Below are 23,123 nucleotides of genomic sequence, written 5' to 3'. Positions count from 1 at the left end.
CTTTGCTTTGAGGAAATTGTTCCAAATGTTGTGAAATTTGCTCTAAACCTGGCTGATTATCACGTTATTTCTTGCTTGTGTAAAAAACGTCAGGTTGTGATTTTACGGGGGAGTTATGTGCCGTGATGGTTGAGCTGTTTCTGTTTTGAAGCTATAATAATAGTGTTTTGTTGTGTTCAAGAGGTTTTGGATCTGTAGTCATGTTCTACGATGATTGGGCTTCATGGATGGGACGTCAGTAGGAGATCCTTTCCTGGTCCGTGCAGTTAGTAGGACCTGAAGAGGAGAGCAAACAATTCCCCCGTCACATGAGTGGCGATTCATGCTGTCAGCTCAAAGTCTACATCCTCCTAAGGACAGCTGGGGTTAGCGTGTACAATGGGAATATAGAGAGAGCGATAGTGTAGGAAGATAGAAAAATATTCGGGGGCGGGCGGGGGGGGGAGTGTGAATGAAGACGGACCCTGTGCTTCCCTCATTGTTCCCAGAGGCACAGACAGAGAGCTCTTCTGGACTAGGAGGTATAGTAACTGCTCCTCAATAGTACTGTGATATTGAATCAAGGAGTATTGCTCTGAGACCTGTTCAAAGGCCTTTAAAGGAACGCTGTTCCCAGTAACAATGGAGGCTTTGTATCGTCGGCTAAGTCCCAAAAAGCTATCTCAACTGGAATTAATGGCATTTTCTTTTCTTTTTTTTTTAAACGAGGAAAGAAAAACCCATTCAGACATGCGTCACAGATGTGTAACAAGTGTATGAAAAGATTTTTTCAGTCTCTTTCCAACGCTCGCAGTCAGTCCAATAAATGAATCTCATGTTTCCTTTAGACTCCCCTTATACATTGTGGCTTTCACACCATACAGAAGAGCGACCTGGATCAAAACGTCCGAGTGGACATATTGGAAAGTCAAATTGGTGTGCCGTAGTCTTTCCTTTCACATTATGGCTAAAGAAATTCTGAACTCATCAGTACTGGCTGTAAAAAACAGACAGAAACATCTATAGGGTTACAGAGGTATCAGTATTGTTTTAAAATGACCGAGCTCAACTTACTTATGGATTAAAGTAACGATTATTTTTAACTAATGACTAATTGTGTGATTATTTGTAAGATTTACTTTTTAAATTCCTGATTAACATAACAATTCATTTACCCAAAATAAATGTGAAAAACTTGTTAATATTTCATTCTAACATCTTCTCTCAAAAGCAAACAAATGTAACAAGATAATAGACCGTCTTTGTCAGATGCCTGATCAGAAAATTACGGACTACTCAAATTCAAAAGGAACGCTGCGACACTTTCATTTATTCACTGCATGTCATAGCAAACCCAGTATTTTACTTAAGTGCGTGACTTAAAAACTTGAAATGGTCCAAATCACTGGAGTAATATGCAGTTCAGATAATCACCGTCAAATCTACTTTTGCATCATTGTGGGGAAATAACTGAAGCAATTTACAGATCCTAACAACTTTTTTTTCTCAAAGTTACGCCACGTTAATATAAACAGCCAAATGATGGTGAACCGTTACATTACCGTAGCAGAATTAAAGATAAATAAACCTGTATAAAGTCGACTTTGAGTGCCTGCTACAATCGTGTTTATTAATCATAATACGTTTATCATGTTTTCATGTGGACGCTCACAGAGCACCACATTGTTGTCTAAACCGGGGGGCAGCCGTTCGTGCGACGCGCCGACGTACGTAATTTAAATCGGCGTATTTGTGTAATCTATGCCGATAAAGTCGACGAATCACCCCAGCATTAAGTACCAGGTTCCCTTTAGCCAGCTGTTGACAGCTATTTCTCTGCCAGTACACAACGTGCACAATGGTGCATGAAGTGGAAATGGCTCGTGGGCTCAATAGTCCGCGATATTGAAGGCGATAAGATGGTCTTTGTGACACCATTACTGTCATGATTATCTCCGAGCCCTCTCCTAATGTGTTACGACCCCGTTTAACTTTGAATCAAAGCGATTCAGAGAGCTATGGTACTTACCGCAAGCCTGTTCATAATTAATTTACAGCATTTCATGCGTGCAAGTGTTAAATGAAATGTATGGACAATTCCTCTTAACACGGATCTCTGACTGTGATCACTTCAGATTATTATCGAATTCCAATATAAACTTAAAGGACAAAGAAAATGAACGCTAAACTAATCAGCTCATGTCAAGCTTAGTTATAACGTCCGTTTACGACACATTGATGAATTAAAATGGGTTGCACTACACAAAGTAGTTCTAACGTAGTAGCCTACGAGCTCTTAATACATTTTGAGACCCACCAACCGTTTGATAGCTAACTGAATTCAATGAAAACGTTAGCGTGCTAATATGCAATGAATGAAAAATAAATGCTGCTAAATAGTAATGTACACTGGGAAGATTTAATGAATGAAAATATTTTTTTGACTTATTATTTCACAAATGCTACTTAATACCTCACATAATAACACTTCTAACATGAGCTTGGTTAGAATAATCCAGTATGTCCCGCTCAAGCTAAACTGCATGAAAAAAAAACGTATTTTTCAATCTTAAATTTGAAATCTTAAGAACTTTGGAAGGACACAAACTCCCCAAAATCTTTTCACACAAACTTTCGTAATAGTTTACAAATAGCCCGTGTAACCCAGTCCACACGCATTTTCTTTTCTATTTACAGCGACTAGTTTCTTTTTTGCCTTTTAAATAACAACCCCCTCCATATATTGCACTGACATTATGAAATCAATGCTTCGGGCGATGCTTTGAATACACAACAACAAAACACTTTGCCTTCGGACCATACTTTAGATCTTTTGTATTTGGAAGGTTTCGGGCATTAATTCCAACAGGCTGGATGTCTTTGAAACACAGATCTTGGCTTCAGATGTCTGGGAACTTTTTGGGATGATGTGATATGTTTAGTTGCTGGGTAACAGAACGCTTAGCTTAGGACTCTTTCCATTACACTAGAATCTACAGCGTGATAGTGGAATTTGAAGCATTTTGCCGGGGTTGTGGAAAGAGAAGGGGGGTGGGGGTGGTTGGGGGGGGGGGGGGGGGGGGGGGGGGGCACTGAGAGAGTTTATGTAAGCATGTGAGCGAGAGGCCTGAGAAGGCTGAGGAATGCGGGGAAGAGTTAGTTCAAAGCAAGCCCCCATTTTTCAACCGCGGAATGAACAAGGAAGACCCGGAGCACGTTGAAGAGCCGGCACGTAATCACAACACTTTGAGTGAGTGGTCAAATGCAAAGTCTGCAGACTAAAAGGCATGATTTTTTTTAAATCGGCACAAGCGACCGTCTGGATTTTGTGAGTCTTAATATTGTATTGCCGGCACGTGTTGTATTAAGTTGCGCTAGTTGGTTTCACAAACTTGTGACAGTGCAGGGAACAGTTTCAGGCCGCTTTTCAGAAGCAAACTTGGCCCTCGTTCCACCGTGACGTGAAGTCGTTACTGAATAAACGCATTGTGTATCTGCACGGGATGTTGATTTAAGTACACTCACACGTATGATACCTGCTGGTCTTGATAATTTGAAATCCTTCGGCTGTCTGAAGGCTCCACCACACTTTGAAGAACAAAGCCAGAGGGAAAAGGAAAGAGCAAGAAAAAAAAGGCGGAAAGCAAATCTGGCAGAGTCTGTTGCACAGTCTGTTTTTTTCTTCTTCTTCTTCTTGTGGCCTAAGGGCAGGTTTTGCTTCTGCTTTAGTGGGCAGGCTAGGTATATGGGACGGGTGTGGCGACTAAATTCTTCAGATTCATCTTTCATGCGCTTTGTTTGTAACCAGTCAGCCAAAGGCCGTGGCAGACAGCTTTTCATACTCTGTGCCGTTTTTACACACCTATGGTTAAGATGTTCCGTTTCTTGAGTCTCTTCAGAGATATATATATTTAAAAAAAAACCTCTATTGTGCAAATTGGCCTTGACATTTAGTTTGAAAAGGCCAAAATGTGGGCAGTGGCATTCTTCGTGCAGCTGCAGTTCTATTCATGTGGCAATTGGAGAAAAAAATGCAACATATGAAGTTATCTCGTGTCTGCTGACAGAAACTGCGAGCAAAAAGCACGACCCCGGAGAAAGCGGAATTGTTCCGCTACGCTGGTGTCCGCCAGTCAAACACACGAGCATTCAAGCATGAGCGTCTCCTCGGCACAGGAAAGGAAGAAGTCTCATACCGTCCTGTTCGTGTCCGCTCTACTTTGTCGTATTAACACGTGTGCGTGACCACCTCTGCTCCGCCGTCCCTCCTCTCCTCAGACCGACCCCTCCAACCATTTTCACCTTCATTATCATCTTAAAACGTTCTCTAGTTGAAGCCCCCCCCCCCCCCCACACACACACACTTTTCACTGATTCCCTTTCTACGGGCGTCTGAAACGCGCGTCCTCCTCTCCTGTTGTGCTCCTCCCCAGGATGCCTCACAGAAGCATCTGCATTGCTTATTCATGTCTTATCATTTGCAATTTGCGGCACATATGTTTTTCTTCCAGTCGGGATCCACTCCAAATTTGTCAGCTTCAATAAGATCATAAATTAGTCAATAATGTGTTATTTTTATTTCGGAATGATTGCGATCAAATTATCTGTTAATCTCATTTTATGACTTCGTCCAAATGTTTTCTCTCTGTGTCGATTGTGAGCTTCAAGCCATTAGTTTGATTGTACGCAGCCATCTCATTAGCATTCTTGATATACTCTCATGTCGATGTTGTTTTCACCACGGGGCTCTTTAGCTTTAAGGAAACATCGGGGAGCTACCTATTCTCCCTTGCCTGACTACCCCTCTTACGCACGCCTCAAGCTAATTTGAAGGAGCTATAATGATGACTAACGACAAGAGAGGATCCCGGGCCGGAAAAATGCAGGGCCGCTTAAGCGAAGCAAGAGAGGGGGGGGGGAGAATAAATGAGCTGTGCAACTGAACTTCCCTCCCGTGTTAGATTTTTTTGAATTCGGCGAGAAGTAATTTGGAGTGTTTATACCTTTTTTTCTGAGAAATCGGCCTTTTACCCAAGACAAGAGGTTTGGCTGCTCTCGGTAACACTCCTCCATCACAGTTCATCACGTTACAGTGAGTGAACAAAGGCAGAGATGTGAACTACTGGAACCTGTTTGAGACGTGTCCTTATGTGTGTGACTTTGCGGAGGCTCCCTTATCTGGGCCACCGGTAAGTGACTTATAGATTAAACACCCGCACCCGGTAATGATACGGGTGTGCCTATACCATGAGTCACCTTTATTAGTTACTGATATGATAAAACCAAATATGGCTATACATTTCCATTGCACCTATACAAAGGGTTTATGGAGGTATTGCACACGACACAAACATGGACACAGTTATAAAGGTTGTCAGGGTTTCCACTGTCTGGAAGATATTTCCGTTGATGTTGCCCTTCGCCGCCTTATATTTTGAGCTTGTTGAAATAACGGGACCTCAGATATGCTGGTTATCCAAATAATATTGTGCTGTTTCATTGTCAGCTGCTCATTTATTTTGCTTTTGTGCCTTTTGAAGATGTAGCTTTTTGTCCTCCGTTTTTTTTTCAAACAAGCAAAAAAAAGCACATTTTAAAATGTTATCCGCTTAGCAGTTTGGTTATGCACTGCCATCACTTGTAGCTGCTCCATGATGCGCACAACGTGACTCACAGTTCAGTCATTTCCCCACTTTTAGTTGTAGTTTGACAGTCCCATTGCTCTGCATCTCTTTCACTTTGTGAAATCATTCGCGCTCGCGCTGAATGAAAACAGAAACCGTAGTCTGGTTAGAATTGAACTATTAGTGTTCATGTCAACAACACATTAAGTCACACTTCGTCACGAGCAAACTAACACACAGGCATGTGCGCACACACCCTCTCCCTCAAACTGAACCCCCCCCCCCCCCCCCTCCCCCTCTACACCTATTTAAACACACACACATGGAATCTTACACACGCACACGCAAACACACACACACTTCTCCCTTTTCCTACAGTTCAAATGCACCTACTGAGCACCTGGCGAGTGCTTGTAAGTGGGGCTCGGGCGGGGATGAAAAGCACTAATACAAATTCGCTGCTGTGAACTTTGCTGTTAGCTTTTTCTCAGAAACATCAGAAAGAACATTTCCCACTGCTCGGCAGTTTCAGCCATTCAAACATCCGAATGAGTGGCGGCGGAAGTTACCGTTACAGGTTCAAGCACGTAGATCAGTGTCCAACAGAACTGCATTCTTTTTTTTTACAGTAAACCAATTACGTAGCATTTTTAGGACATTGAAATGAAACTTGTTGATACATAACTTAGGCCTCTGGTGCATCGGGACATATTTACAGGGAATTTAACCTATTTTAATGTAACTGCATTTAGACTATTTCACACTCTGAATCAGCCTCATCTAAAGTATCCCCATTAGTTCTTTCTGACTGCCAAACCGGCCCATCCTCCTCTATTCCACTTAACCATTGTCAACGTATACAACTCACAGGCCTCTGAAAGCTCTGTTGTTTGCTCAGCTGAAGGCTGCAGCCCCCACATGGCAGTAAAAAAAAAAAAAAAAACCTTCCCTGCCGGTGAATGTAAACAGGAGAGCACTGGCTGGCTGTCGTTAATATACCACCATGACGCGTTTCAGTCAAAGCGCCATCAACCAACGCCTGTATCCGTCTGATCTGGTGTTCAAGCTCCTCGTCTCTCGATTGCTAGGAATCGATGTCAGAGATCACCGATGTGTTGCACATGAAAATAATCCCAGATGTTTTTTTTTTTTGTTTGTCTTTCCAATCTCTTAGGCATTATCCGAACACAAGAGCTGCTGGATCACGAGACGAAGGCTCACTACTGGCTGACAGTCTACGCGATGGATCGCGGCGTGGTGCCGCTCTCCGCCTTCGTCGAGGTCTTCATCGAAGTGCAGGACGTCAACGACAACGCGCCGCGAACCTCCGAACCGGTCTACTACCCCGCCGTCGTGGAGAACTCCCCCAAAGACGTGTCAATCATCCAGATTAACGCGGTCGATCCGGACGCCAAGGCCAGCGATAAACTCACCTACAGGATCACCAGCGGCAATCCCCAGGGTTTCTTCGCCGTTAACGTCAAGACAGGTGAGATTGCTGTTACCGCGATGGATATTGATGACACTGTAAATTGCTTCCTCGGAGCAGGAAGTCCCCTCTGACTCGTGAACTTGCATTGAGTTTCAGTAAAATGGAAACCTTGAATTTGGCAGCTAGCTTGAGAAAGAAACTTCAAACAACTGGAAGATAACTATTTACACCGCACAGTTCATTGAACAAACGTCTAAATGATTAAACATTAAATATATAGCGTCTCTAAGCAGGGATCAATTGGCATATCCTCACTGATAGATACATAAACAGACATTGCCAAATGTTATTTGCCTCGACTATCGACTATTTTTAAGGTCATGAATGTGGCAAATTCAGACGGCGTAAAGAGTTGCGCTGCATATTAAATTATCTTGTGAGACTTGGGGCTAGGTTTTGAGAGACACTGTAGTGCAGTGTGCAGAAAAAAACCCGCTGCTGTGAGTTTCCTGTTTCCGTTCTTGTGAAAAAGGAAGAGCGGTGTGAACACCATATTTTGACCCAGGACAGGAGTGGGTTGAGCCTACAGGGGGTTTCTCCACTCTAACACTCTAAAGTGGGTTCTCATATGGTACTCTGCAAATGGTGTGATGATTAATATTTCATTGGGTTCTTTTAAAGTTGCAGGAGCCGGCTATGTTTAGTTGGCAAGCAGAGGGGAAACTTGTAGTAGGTACAAAGTGAAGCTCCATGTACATTCGGAGCCTCTCTGTAAATGAACACATTCCTGTTATACTGGACTCAATATTTACTGTATGTGCGATTCCATCGAAGAATGTGTTTTACACGTTTTCTACCCACTCAGAGCCATTAGGTTGATCTTTGCAATTTTAAGATTATTAAAAAAAATCAAGGACCGTTAGTCATCTTTATAAATGACTTCCATTTCCATAGATCACAGTGGCAAAATGAGATGGTTAAACTCTCTGTTCCTCTGAAAATGCCAATTACTGAATTATTCTTTCTTACAAACAGGTGTTTTATTGCCTTGAATGCGAGTGGTCATGAAACTGAAACGAGGAAGGGTCAGTGAGGCAGTTGCTCCGGTCTGTCCTCACTGCTGTGTGTGTGGTCCTGTTTCCCAAGGTTGTCCCATCAACTAACTTAAGAGTTATTTTCGTTGGAAGCGGCAATGTGAATTTTCCGACCAAATAAGGATTCGTCTTGGAGCACGCCTCCCCAAAACGAGCCTGACAGTAATGCTGGGTACTCCCCACTGGACAGGAAAATACAGAGAAAATAAACGATAAGGAAAAGGGGAAACCTTAGGCACGCGGACACATACGTCTGGTGTTTTATCTGCATGCATGACAAGATCAGTTTACACATAGGCCGATGAGAGCTGTGGGAGGCTGAAAAGGGAAAGCGGTGTGAAATCGAATATTTATCTTCTGACAAAGCTGTTTAAACATCGTAGGCAGACCTTGAGCTGTGAAGAAAATATCTTTGCAATCATGTGTCTTCCTGATATATTCTATTTTTTCTTTTGCCCTTCTGTGGACCAGAACCGGAAAGGAATGTTTACACTGAAGCAGCTGATCTCAATCTAAATGGCGTTGCTTTTTTGGTATATATTTTTGCCGAACGAGACTGCATTTTCATCTCTTTATTACCGCTGAAGAAGAGGAATTCTTTGTAAATAGTCTTTGATTGTGTTGTGTACATTAGTTTTCTTCATCGAGGCTGCTGTGCTTTGTTTCCAGGTGTTGGCGAATGCCCACGGTAAACTTACAGTGCATTACTTATTCAGCAGTTGAAGGTCTTCTCAGCCCACATGTCTGAAACTATTTCCCACTCGTAGGATTACAGAGTTTTTTTAAAGCTTAAGTCAAGTCCACTGTGGGCAGGGCCTCTTTACAGTAGAATTTATGTTTTTTTTTAAATGTCAAGATGAGCTCTGAAAGAAAAAAAAAACACAGGTTATAGAGATGACACTGAAGCATAAAGATATGACCCATTCATGCATATCAAAGCATGTTAAAACTTTTATCAGCAGGACACCAGAGCCCCCTGCGTCAGGTTCAACAAAGACAAAGACAACTTTAAATATTAAACCACTGCTCGGTTGCTGTGATTTTTTTTTCTTCTTTCTTTCTTTGTTTTTAATAAGATTGCAGCAGAGAGTGGAGGTAGAGAGGAAGGGAGAAAAAACAAAAAACAAGCAACAACAAGGAGCCATAGCTGCCTCCACGAGAAGACAGTGATTTATGCACTAAACGACAGCGACATGTTTAACTAGCCAATGTTTTTACTTCCAAATTGGATTGAAAGTCTCGAAGGAGAGATTACAAATTATATACTTTTTTATTATCTGTGGTGTTAAATGAGACGGGAATAAGCCTGATATCTCTCCACATTATCAACTCAATATGGCGTTCTCACCGCATATTACAGGTTTTTGAAAATGTTTAAATTTACAACATGCGAGTCTCTGTAATTACATGTTCTAAAATTGCATTGGAAGCATAGTTCCCTTGGCGTAGCTACAAAGCTCTACAAAGGGGTGGGAAAGAGCAAAAGACGTCCAGGCCTGTGTTTTGTGTGTGTGTGGTTCTTTTTTTTTTTGGAAACGTGCATGCGTTCCAAGCTAACTCGCTAGCCTCCTATCACGGGCGTCAGCTCTCCGAGCAGCCTGTCGGGCTTCAAACACATATGAAAGCTTCGCGCGACGCCTTGGGTGGCGTCGGTTGCCCTTTTTTTCCGCCCCGCACAGTCCCGCATTGGCTCGGTAAAGCCCAGGATGAAAGGCTTAGGCCGACTTTATTTCTGCCAAGTAAACAAGTCCCGCTGTTTTGGCTGTTCTCTGACTTCAGTTTGTCATTAAAGTGCAAGGCCAGCTCTTCTCTCTCGCAGACACTATTGCAATCCCGACGAGAGCTTAGAACCTAACCGTTTGATATCGCCTCGCTTTTGAGGCGGATGAGAACAGAGGGGCAGAGCCGTGTGTGTGTGTGTGTGGTGGTGGTGGGTGTGCCAGTGCCACTCAGCTGGATATGAATTATGTGCTTTAAATCAGCACGAGATCAGTGAATTTGAATAATGATGTTTGGGTCTGAACTTTTAAAACACGGAACAAGTGCTCAGTTGTCTGGTGGCACAGATCTCATCCCCACCCACAGACATGACCGCGGTTGCTCCGCGCGCCTAAGCCTCGATTGGACGGCTTCTGAGAATTGAATTCCCTGGGTGGAGACTCACAGGCTTGTTACAACAACATATGGGCTGCCGTCGGGCAGATATGTAATCGCGTCAAATTAGAACGAGGATGATTTGTCCACACGTGCGGTTCTTGAGACAGCCAGCCCTGTAGCTGTCTGGTTTTATTCCCCTATAGAAAGGAGTTGTCACAGCTCCCGCGCTAGTTCATATGAGGTTGTTGACACGAGTCGCCCACCTTTTCTGTGGGAGAGGAAGCAGCGTCCAGCACCTGGTGAATCACTCTCTCTCTCTCTCTCTCTCTCTCTCTCTCTCTCTCTCTCTCTCTCTCTCTCTCTCACTCTCACTCTCTCGCTTCTCTGAAACGCTGTTGCTGTTACTTTGACTTCCTGGACTTTGGGCAGCGCTCTTATGCCAGAGCACGCATGTGTTAGGAAAAGGGCAACCGAGCAGAACATAGTAGTCAGAACACACGCACACACACACACACACACACACACACAGCACAAGCACAGGAAGTTTTTTTTCCATATCTAAGCTAACGAGAACGAGAGAGAGCAAGAGCAAAGATCACTAGGATAACTATCTTATCTTGCTCATTACTCTACTTCCTGCTGTGCCGATTCTGCCTTTCTTTGTATCGTAGTAGTGCTTTCTAAGGCTTCTCTAATTATCACAGTGTTGTCCATCGACTTTTCAGAACATGGTATCATTAGTCTGCGGTGACCTGACATATGAGATTTGCGCTCAGAGCACCCAAAAGCCTGTAGAAAACTCGGCGCCTATCTGTGTTCGTCAGCAGACAATGGTGTAGTTCCAGCTGACGAGAGCGTGCCATTAACAGGAGACTGCTGTCTATACCTGATTGTGCCTGCCATATAATGGCAGACTCCATTCCAGTGGTTAAACCCAAATGACGGATGAAAAATTGTTACAGTCGCATTGAACAATTCTGGCCCATCCTTTTTCTTTCGCCTGCATTCACCAACTCCATGTCATCAATTGAAAAGGAGTGCCGTGGGCGATGCTTTGGCGAGCTCGGATACCTTTCGACAGGTTTTATGTGCATTTGTCATCCCCGGGGTTGAATGAAAAGGTAAGGGAGAAAACAGCCACCGGGACTAAGAGCTGCGAAGCATCCACTTTTTGTGGAGCTCAAATCAACTTTCAGTAACGCCTCCTCTGTTTGAGGTAGAAAACACACGCACACACACACACTCACACACACTGGTGTTATCAGTGGTTTACCGAAGCCCCAACAACCATCAGGGGAAGTGAGATAGGAAATGGACACTTCCAACAACTTCCTGGTGTTTCCGGTAATTGCAGGGGGCCAAACGATTGTTACAGGTCTCAAGAGATTGCGAGAGGGAAAAAAAGTGGAAATGAAAAATGTCTGATTGTCCTCTTAAAACTTCAACGGGCGGTCATGGTGGCTTAGCTGGATATTGTTCAGTTCAACCACAGTGTCTTTGAGACACATCCAATGATATGGCATGATATAAAAAAAAACAAAAAAGGTGCCATTTAGTCTCCTTTTTGAAAAACTAAAGCACGTCGCATGTCGTCACCGTGGGTCTCCGAGGTTTTCATTGCACCTTGATTAATGATCTATGAACAGGAAGCTGAAGACAAGTCTCTCTCTTTTTCTGACGTTACTAAAAGAAAAGTAAACATTCGCTCACTTCTCAACTTTATAAAAGCATCGCAGGAGAACTCTGATTCATTCAGTGCCAATAAGCCAAACCATGATGTGCAGGGTGACCCAGCCTCATGACCCAAAAGCAGGAAAAAAACAACAGCTGACCCACCTCGCTTATTCTTCCTGTGTAAAAAGAACCATTTGTGTCATCAACTCGGATCAAGTGACACCTTTTTAATAATAAGCCTGTAGATTTGTTGACATGCCGGTATTCTGAAAGACAAGTTTTCATTGACGGTGGCAACCCTGCGTGGGTTTACAGCGGCTGCAGTCGAGAATCCGTGCAGGTTTTTACTTTGAATGTTTTTTATCTCTTAAGATGATCCTGCTCAAGGGTTAATGTGGAAGCACACCGACACACACCTCCTGTTAAATGGACCAGGTCGACCTGGCTGGTGCACATCAGAATGCCTCACTTACTCAAGTGAACAGCACAAAGCTGACAGCTGTGCGCGCAAATGTGTAAACATTGGAGCATACAGTGGAAACCGCTGATAGAGATCTATTCTACCCGGGTCAAATTGATCACTATGAACGGATGATAATTATATCTGCTTTTGTTTTGTTTTTCTTTGTTCCTCAAGCAGATTACCATCTCATTGACATTTGTATATTTATTACACGGCAACAAGGTAATAAAATGGACAGCTTCGCTATTTACCGGCTCGCTGCCAATTATCCGGCCTTTTCAGTTTATTCGCCGGCTCCGTGTCACTTTGGGGGCATTACGTGAAAAAAAAGAAGAAAAAAAAGGCATTACCAAACCACGAGTGCTTCTGGTGCACATTCGTTTTTTTAATGAGAGAAAATGATTTTTCTGCCTCAGGTAGCCAGACGGGTTACCGCCATGCAAAGTATCGAGGGAGTAAAAAAAAAGGAAACAAAAATGTAATTACCGTTGAATGTTTTTTCCAAACGTATGACAATGAACACTGTAATCGGACTACTACAGACCTTTTGATCCATATCAGCGGTTTCCACTGTATTCGTATTTTGTATTGTTAGTAAAGGCTACTGTTGCCCTCAGGCCCCTTACATGTGGGTATATGGGAGACTTTGTAGGGACCTGGTCACAGCAGAAGTTTGCATAAGGAATGTCATTTGTGCGTCCTCTCAAAATATTTGTTTCTAAAAGTTTGGTGACCAATTTAAAGGCTAGTTGGATAACTGCTGTAGCTGTAACCAGTCAGGAACGTGCTCGCGTTCGTTAGTCACAATACCTCTCCAAGCTTCTTTGTATTTTCCTCTAGAATGCAGTTTACTCCCCCAGGGCATTTTGTTCCTGTTTTTTTTTTTTTTTTTACATCGTTTCATTCAACAAAGAGTGTTTTTCGAAAAGGCAAGTTAAGCTGTCGAAGCTAACGGGTCAGCCTCGTCTCTGACAGGGACAATAGGTCCTCACAGTTAATTAAAGAGACGTATTTGTACCATTGACTCTCTGTCTTCAAGCCATCCCCCTTTTGTGGAGAGGTTCATGCTCCAACAGAGGAGGTTAAATAGAAGTGGACGGTGCAACACAGCCAATAAGCTCCAATAACATCATCCATTTTGGACTCCCCTGCTCTCGGTTCCCTCAAAGGTCAGCGCTGTCGAGACACATTGCTGTCGTTCAACTGCACAAATGTGTGGGTCAAAGTCGAACCAAAGTTAAACTCGACGTGAAAGAATTATACAGATTTACGCATATATTCACGTTTTCTTAAGCTGGTGTGACAAAATCCAGTTGAATATATTTCAAGCAGAGTCGGGCATTAATGTGTGGACTCAAGATAGCCACAGACATTTACCAAAGGACTTCATCATCCAATGAAAATTGTTCATATGTGATCTTGCTAGGGATCACGTTTTGTATTCATTATCTGTTCCTCCAGAACTCACGAGCTCCAACTTCTGACAATTTGATTCTCATCAGCGAGCGTTTGATTGACAGACGGTCAATAGTCTAATTGGCCTTGCAAGATTTTATTCTCACGACATGACCGCAGCTTAAACGCTCATGTGGTTTGACATGTAAATTCGACAGATGAAAATTAAGAGACCAAAGTGAAATCCGCGAGGTCTGCGGAGGGAGAGGGAGGGATATTTAACATGTATAGATATGCAGAAATATGTATCAAAAACCACATTTCTCCCACACGGTCTCTCACTGGTGCTGTTATCTGCGATGCCTTGTCTTTAACAGCACAGAAGGCTTCACGTGTGCATATCAGAGCGGACACATAGGCCGAGACTACCAGTAAGCTCAATGCTACCTCAGCTGCTCCTCTGCGTCCATGCATCCCACATCCATTTACACAACTCCCCATAACATTCACTTTCACCGGCACTGGGGAACCTGAATCCCCCATAGCCCCGAGTCTTCCATGACGTGCTTGTGTTTTCAGATTACAAATGAACCTCGCAGCTGTGAGGTGCTGAGATAACTCAATCCTAATGCAAACAACGCTTCCCCGCTGACTGCCTTTTACTCATTTCCACTCAAGACCATATGTATGTATTAATGTGTTCATGTCCGCTGACATGGCCCGCTCTTCGTCGCATTTGTCAACTTCTGTGCGCTCCTGGACGACCGAACAGGACGTTAGTTGGACCACGCTGCCTTTTTAAATGGCACGCCGAGTATTTCCTTCACAATAAAAGTCTGTAGCTCTCGTTCAGCAGCGTTTTGTAGACTTGGGTTATAAAGAAAGCGACAAACAAGCTCCTGCTTTAATGTACCAGTCCCTTCTTAAACTCCCACGGTCCGTTGGATGTCGGGTCTCCCACAGTTTGCATCTTGAGAGTTAAGATGGCATCATGAGCAGCGAAAGCAGATCTGTTCCCCTGTGTTGTTTTAGACCCGAGTGGCAGACACTTAACTCAAAATGAAGCCGTGAGTATTGATATAGCTATCTGGGGTTGGATGTTGGGTTTCGGGATACGAAATGTTGCAGTGTTTTATTATTTTCCCTCGCGCTAGAGAGAAATAGCGAGCGTTTAGATGGTGAATATTCATGGCGTAGTGTCATTTCATCGACAACAATACGACCAAGTCCAGACGCCCGGCACATTCCCGATTGTCTGGAGTTAAAAGTGCATCACATGGATATGTGTGTCACTCCAAAGACTGCTAATCACGGCAGTAATTCCCGGGTATGAACCGGCACCAACAATGTCCTGGACTCCTTTGCTCCCTCCAGGCCTTCATTTTCGGAGCTTTGGTTGTAGCGCTCAAAGGACGCGGTCCAGAGTGCCACCGCTGCTCTGCTGTTGTTTTTCTCCCCCTCTCAAAACAGCACGGCTGTAATTACTGTCGGCCCGACTCAGCCCACGCCCGAGGATGGCTTTTGTGTGTGTGTTTGTTGTGACAAAAAGGACTGCGGGGTTTGGAAGTGCAGACTCCTTTTCGGCGAGCTCGAGCTCACCGAGCAATCATTTCACGGTTCCTTAAGGTAGAGACAGAGAGGTGTGTGTGTGTGTGCGCCGCTATTGGGCCGGCGTCGTCTTGACATATATGTAGCATTCCTGGTGAGCGTGTCACTTCACTATGAGTGGACAGTGATTGCGGGATGACTTTTAAATAGATTTGGATTTTTTGAACGCTTCTATTTTCTTCTGGAAAACGAGTTGTTTCCAGAAGTGAGATCAGCGCTTGGATATTAGGAGTGGGCGACGAGTCCCGAGGTCGGAGATCTGGCAGCGAGCTGGCAGCATGTCAAGACAAAAGTGGAGCAAACAAAAGCAGTTTAAGCCACAACACACCACGCATCAAAATAGCTTTACTCATCTCAGTGGATGCTTCTCTTTATGTTGTTGCATTTCAGATGTTTTATTCCACTCCCTGACATCTTTATTCTCCACATCTTGAAGTGGATGCTGGTTTCATGCTCCATCAAAACTCTAAAATACTTCCACTTAAAAAAAAATATGAAAGAGCAGTAAAATGTTGTTTGTGGCTGCAACAGGCCATGCCTCAAAACCGCTAAGATGACTGTTGTAGGGCAGACACGGTTAGGGAATTAATCAGGCTAGCAACATAAAAAAATAACTATTTTGAGAATTGATTAATGGTTTGAAGTCATTTTACCAGAGAAAAATCCAAGACAATAGCTCGTTCCAGTTTCTCCAGTTTGGAGATGAGCTGCATTTCTTTTGTCCAGCATGATAGCAAACTGAACAAACGTCTCATTGGAGAATAATGAATATGAAAATGTTCATTATTTGCAGCCTCAGGCTACTCGGTACACCTGTGGAACACACTTCATGCGATTTGAAAAAGAGGAACCCGGGACCATATGATTAAAGGCAGATGCTCAGTAGACGACGGATTGTCTGTTGCAAGTGAGACGTGCACAAAGAATACACAGCTTGGCAGGAAAGGTTGCCGTCCTGCTGCGAGAAGTTCGGCACCCAGCTGTTGCCGAATAGGTACAAATGCATCTGGAAGGAGTCCCGTATTTATCAAATGCGTCTGATATTTATGAAATCTCGGCGTGCTCATCACCCGAGGTTTGCGTTTGTTTGGTTTTTACTCCAGCGAGTAACACCGAGGTGAAGGAATCAAATAACTTTTCCATTTTTTTTGTTTATTTTGAATGCCTCGCTCACCAGTTCACTCTCTCCAAAATATTCCCCGTCCCTATTCCCAGCCGGAGGTAGCGGTGCTAATTTGTGTCGGGTGGAGAAAAAAAGAGACGGAGAGATTACACCTGAACCAAAATAACAAGCGCGTGTATCCATAAACAGAAGGCGTCCAGTGATGTGCTACCTGTGCCATTAACTCATCTTCCGGTGCGCCTGCTGTCGCGGGCGGCGTCACGGTTTAAATAATGTATGTGAAATGAGACCTCTGTGCAGTCTTTTTGCAGAGCTAAAACCAAATTTCCATTTAGTGATCGGTTATGTTGCGGCGCTGTGCTGCCGTAAAAAGTTGACGTTGCAAACACCGTATCCGTTATGATACCGTGCCACGCTTTTGACTCGGCAGCCGATTTTGCAGAGGAATTCTAAATCAGAGACCTAGACTCTTTATCCTGCTCTATAATGCACATACAAAGAGAGGAGTTACCTAACACGGCACACAGGGGAGCTTAAAAACATTATCATCCATCAGCTCCTGCTCTGCTAAAGCACATGAATAATTAGTCAGCGTGGTCTGTTTTGATGTGGCACAGCAGAACTATTAGCTTTGATGGTAATAATCTAGAGCTCGCTAACTCATGTAGCCCACGCTGATCCTCTGCAAACTTCAGGCAACACGGCAAAGAGTGATTCCTGTAGGTGGTATAAATTTACAAAACTTAATTGTGTTGTCAGTGTTGTCACACCTCTTTTATTATATGTTATTATTATGCAGGGTTATTGCCGGGGATTTTATTGCAATGTTCGCCCCGTTAAATCATGCGGCGTAAATCAAAAGGAGCCCATTCAGAAAGCTTTACAAATAGGTTTCATTAATTATATATATGCCTATTTACAAAACAAATAACAATGAATAACATGACGAACAGTGTGGTTCTCAAGCCGGGGTTAATTTCTGTGGGGTGCGTTTAATATATAGCCACGTCAGGTAAGCAGAGCAAAAAAAAAGAATTGCACTGATAGGAAGAGCTCTCTATCTTTGCAGCTCGCTGTGAAGATTAAATAAAGCCTAAAGAAGGAAAGGATAAAAAAAAGAAAAAGGGGGGGGGGGGGGGGGGGGGGCAAAAGTGCCTCGCTCATGTGCCTCAATTGCAGTGCTGAGGGAGGGATATTTCAGGACCTGTAAGTTGTGGCCTGCTATTCTCGTTGCAGGCATATGTGCCATTGATGGCTTTGGGTTTCGGAAATCCTTCGCTTTATGCTAATCAGACGCACTGTGGCGAGCAGACGGCTCTGGTGCGGTCGAAGTTGGCACGTCTACTCTGCACTCAAGAGTCTCTGCAAAAGTTGCAATTACACTGGTAGTGAGAGCAGCGCGCCGCTTATAACGCAGCCATGTAGCAATACCCCCCCCCCCCCTCTCTCTCTCTCTTTTCTTCTTTCTTTTTCTTCCCTTGTTTGCGATTTTGATTTAAAATCGGATTAGCTCAGGAACTCAAGACTCAAAACTTGTTTTATTTTTACTTTGGTCAAACCCTGGCTCAACAGAGTCCCTTCTGTGTGATTCACTGTGGAACATAAATCCTCCCACTTAAAATGAACGCTAGAACCTCAAAAAAGGACCCTTGAAACCCTTCAGCTAGCTGCGGGATCTTTTCTGAAGGTTCCTTTGCTCCGTTTCAAAGGGGGCTCGGGACCGGGGGCGACGTCTGACTGGCTCTCTTATTTACTCAGCTTGTGGACGAATTAAAAGCAGCGTGTCTCTGCCATGCTGCTGTTTGGTCACTACTCGCAGACCTTTGTGATATTCCACACATGTGAGGCAGTGTGGCGGGATGTCTGGCGTACAGGGAGAGCACTCCTCTATACGCAAACTCTTAACTTGTGGGTGACTGATGAGATAACCGGCAGGATTTCACATTATGCCCCCCCAGCAGTGAGTGGAAGAGAAATGGGAGTGTTATTAATCAAATATTGTTTCTATGTTTCTATTTCTGAAAGTGTGTCTTTGGCTCTCAACCTGACAACCTGATCTATGAAATGATATAACCTACTGATACTGGATATTTAATGCAGATACCGATTCAAAAAACAATACATAGATACATTTCACACTTCTGACAAGGATCCCTGAAATGTTCTTATTGTAACCAATATTTGTGCTGAGTGGGACATTTCAGTGCTCAAACACATCTTTTTCAGTGACATTTATTGTGTGATTTTATGACTGCTTTATCATGTAAACAATGTACGCTACCGTTCAAAAGTTTGGGGTCACCCAGACAATTTCGTGTCAATTTTCAGTTTCTTCGCAATTTCTCGCATGGAATAGCCAGAACAAGAATAGACATCACATGAAACGAAATGAAAGTTCTCTTTTTCTGGCCATGTTGAGAGTATAATCGAACCCACAAATGTGATGCTCCAGATACTCAACTAGCTCAAAGGAAGGCCAGTTTTATAGCTTCTCTCACCAACATAACTGTTTTCAAGGGTTTTCTAATCATCAATTAGTCTTCTAAGGCGATTAGAACACTGGAGTGATAGTTGCTGGAAATGGGCCTCTATACACCTATGTAGATATTTCATTAAAAACCAGACGTTTCCACCTAGAATAGTCATTAACCACATTAACAATGTATAGAGTGTATTTCTGATTAATTTAATGTTATCTTCATTGAAAGAAACAGTGCTTTTCTTTGAGAAATAAGGACATTTCTAAGTGACCCCAAACTTTTGAACGGTAGTATATATATATGGATATGAAACAACAGAAATGTATGCACCTGGTTGTTGTATGTAATTCGTTCTATATATCCGTTAATATTCACACTATCATTGATTGTCTTCAACAGGTCTGGTCACAACCACTTCCAGGAAACTGGACAGGGAGCAACAAGATGAGCACATTCTCGAGGTAAGCTCTCTTATTTTGTCCATTTTCAACTCGGTGTCGGCCTCTCTTATGTGTGTGAATATGAAGTAGTAAAATGATAATCAGAGACCTTAAAAAAGAAAAAAAAAGAACCAAGGTTTCGGCGTCTCCAGCCTACTTTGGCTGAGTGCCACAGGTTGCCCAACAAAGACGAGTCTTCTCGTGCATGCAGGAAAAGGTCCTTTTTGGAATAATTTCACCTTGTGCTGATTCTCCGGATGGGGTAGGAAGGAGAGGTGGGAGGCGTGTGGGAGATCCCGGTGACTGCTCCTTTGTTCTTTCCCACTGTTCCGTCTCGTGGACTGGAGCAAGCCGGGACAGGAAACTGTTGTCAGACCAACGGGGCCAATGTCTAAACTTGTGGGTTTTAATTGAGCGGGGCTGCGTTTATCTCCCGATGCCTCGCTCCCTCTCTCTCAACCACAGCGCCAGGGCTGATAATAACCGTTTTAATTGTGTTTCCGGTGCTGACAGGCAGCAGATTGGACTCCTTTTAATTATTGCTAGAAGTTACACATTTCAGTGATCACTGGGTGACGGTTAATGCTGCTGCATCTGGTGCCAGAGCAGTGTTGTATTCCGTTCTCTGATTTAACATCGCGCTGCACTAATTGCGTGACGGGACTGAGAGTAAATGATAGGGATGAAAGTGGGGAACAAGGGAAGACTGTGTCACTTTAAGGGAATGTTTTGCTGATTAATTAAATCCAATAGTGCGGTTGTTAGAAATATAAGCAACACGATGTAATATGTCGGAGACTGTTTTGTACTTTTGGGTGTCAGGAAAAGGTTCCCATAAAAACCCAAAGCTCCTCCATCCAGCGGTTTGCTCTGGACGTAGAATTGCTACTTCCAACATGTGGCGCAAAGCTGTTGAAGTACTAGTTTGGAATCGGAGTCTTTGTGTCTGTAAAAAACTAAATAAATAAAGAAGCAAATTCCTACCTTAGCTAAGCTAAACTGAGTTCATGTCTCATTTGACAAAATGCCTCCAGACAGATATTTTTATAAATATTTTTACTTTTAACACATTAAACACTCAAACTCTGGTCCACTTTGATGTTGTGCCAAATTCCACATGCCTGTTCTCTTCCTGCTAATAATCTCGCCTTTCTGTGTCGTGTTTATTCCTCAAACTTAAAATGATATCAGATGCGGTAATTGCGGCGCGTTTTTTTGTCAGAAAATGTAATAATAAAAGGTCTCTCTTGCACATTTCCTATTTAATCTGAATGTGAATTGGAGGGATAATTTAAAGCCAGTAACTTATGACCTAGATACTTAAGAAGTGGCTGAGTGAACACTGCCTTTGAAAGAGCTGTGTAACCATGGCAACTTAAGAAGTTTGTGCGTGTTGGTCACTCGTTATTGGGGATCCAGCAGGAAGCTCTTTATTGGGCCGAACATTCATGGAGCTGCTCAGACCCACACACACACACACACACACACACACACACACACACACACACACACACCCCTCAGTGTATCCTCAGGGCAGCTAATCAAGGTGTAATCATGACTCAGAGGAATATAGATGTGTGCGCGCATGCCTTTGTGTGCTAACTGGGTGCTGGCGGAACAAACCAGATTTGAACTCCTAACCGGCGGCTGAAGGTTTTTGTACGAACTCGTCGTAGGAGAAGAAACGAAACATGTGGGGCCGTGTGGAACATGTGGAGCAATTAGGGTGGGGGCTGTGTCAGCATTGTTTGCACCAAATGCCAAGAGGAGGTGGAGGGATAACAGGGGGGGCCTTCAGCTTTTATGACGAGAAGGATGGGGGTTGGTAGTTGTCGTGTGTGTGTGAAAGAGAGAGAGAGAGAGAGAGAGAGAGAGAGAGAGAGAGAGAGAGAGAGAGAGAGAGAGAGAGAACTAAAGGCAGTGGGGGAGTTTGAGGAAAGGCAAAGCTGCTCCTGTTGGTGTAAGTGTGGGCTCTGGCAGCTGGATGATAGGCCTCCGTCCCAGGAAGGGGGGGGGGGGGTAAATAGCAAAAGTGGGACATGCCAGGACATGCTTAGGATTCAGGGATTTAGGACTGAGAACATTATAATGGAAAAAACAGAGGTTGAATGGGCTGTTCACATCTGTTGTCTGGAGCCTATCCCAGCATGCAGTTGGACGCAGACGCAGTGTACCTGGCCAGGTGGCGAGTCCGGCCTGTTTGACAAGGATATTAGATTCTACACGGTCTATTATGATTAAATCTATTAAACTCACAAAATACTAATAAAACGTGCTTCACAACGACCACTTTAGAGAACTCAGACGTACTTGCTGCCAGAAATGGTCCAGGTAGAAGTAAACTATAGTAGGAACTAAAACTCCCCAGTGAGCCTTTCTGTTTGGGTTTTCCACTGTCTGTGAACACTTTTATTTCAACTCTTTTTCCAACCTCTAAAGGTTGTTAGTCCCCATGGTCCTGCAGTGGAAACATGCTAGGAGTCGGAATATTGTAACAAGGAGATTTAGTCCTCTTCTCTGTGGAACTTCAGCTTCTCCTCAATATTATAGCTCGATATACATTTTTTTATAGTAACTCTATTATAAAATCCTGCACCGTTTGTCTTGATTCCCAGGCTATTTTAATGAGCATTGAATGCAGTAAAACAACATATGGTCAGTCAGAAAAAAATCAGTTTCTCAGCAGATAATCAGAACACAGTGGATCGGCTCTGATGCAATGAGACACACTCCCTCTGGTGCAACTTCTCTGTCTTTTGTGTGGTTTACCTAATTATCAAACAAAGGCGTTTGATGAACATTTTTCCCAAAGACAGATGCGTGGTGACGAATAGTGCGTGCGCGCACACGGTTGCACACATAGCAGCTTTATGATGTTCTGTGCTGGCACATTTGGAACAGGCCTCCCTCCATAAACAGAGTGCCTTTTCAAGGTTTATTTGATCTAAACAGAGGATAGGAGGCACTCTACCGTCTTATGTAAAAGCTCACGTGGTCTAAATGTTCATTACGCGGCACGGGATGGGCACCGTGTCCGACACAACACATCCTCCCTGAGAGAGACATGCACGCTTAGGTTTCTCGTCATCCCGTTGAATTTCATTCTTGCTCATGTGAATAGCCGCGGACACTGTGAGAAAACCCCCCAAAAAACACATTACTTTAGTAATTGGAACGATAGCAGCAAATGGTGCGCGCCCGGCCCTGGACTCCTCGCGGTTCTCACCGAAAGCACTTAGCAGATGGTTTTAAATGACTGTGACATTTGTCCTGCCCTTCAACAGTATTTTGCAGCTCGAAGCGGGAAATGCTCACATCTCTGCCAGGCGCTCCGACGCGCAACCCTGGAGCCCAGTTTCCCCTGAGTCTAGATGGAAATCGTGTTTGTTTAGGTCAGCCCGCGGCCCTTTTTCGCTTTTGATTAAAGTCCTCAAACTGTGCACTCAAATGTCCAAAGACACGTCGGGAGTGTTGAATCGGAACATGCTTCGCGAAAAAAGTGAGCATGCCGCCAGTCGCGCTTGATGTCACGACTCAAATTAAGGCCCCATTAATGATTCAGTTGCACGACACCGACTTTTTTACTAAGTACTTCTGGGGTTTCTAGTGGAGTGCAGTAAGTCTTAATGTTAATTAGCAGTACAAAATCTTTGTTTGCAAGTTTGACACGCAGCGGTGGAGTCAGTGCAGCTGGTGCTATCACAGTGAAGAGGT

The 23,123-nt window shown here is 43.7% G+C and overlaps 1 protein-coding gene across 1 annotated transcript in view; it reads left to right on the top strand.

The window, feature by feature from the left end:
- The window catches only part of fat1a (FAT atypical cadherin 1a), a 71,580-nt gene that overhangs the window by 10,405 nt on the left and 38,052 nt on the right, over nt 1-23,123 (top strand). Inside the window, exons 3-4 of the mRNA XM_079159330.1 lie at nt 6,778-7,092; nt 19,369-19,430. Of these exons, the coding sequence (XP_079015456.1) occupies nt 6,778-7,092; nt 19,369-19,430 (377 nt within the window). The remainder of the gene's footprint in view (nt 1-6,777; nt 7,093-19,368; nt 19,431-23,123) is intronic.

This window comes from Pholis gunnellus (genome assembly GCF_910591455.1).
Source record: "Pholis gunnellus genome assembly, chromosome: 5".
In the NCBI taxonomy this organism is placed as follows: domain Eukaryota; kingdom Metazoa; phylum Chordata; class Actinopteri; order Perciformes; family Pholidae; genus Pholis; species Pholis gunnellus.
Note: the sequence above shows the minus strand (reverse complement) of the source record. Positions and strands in the feature narration are given on the sequence as shown.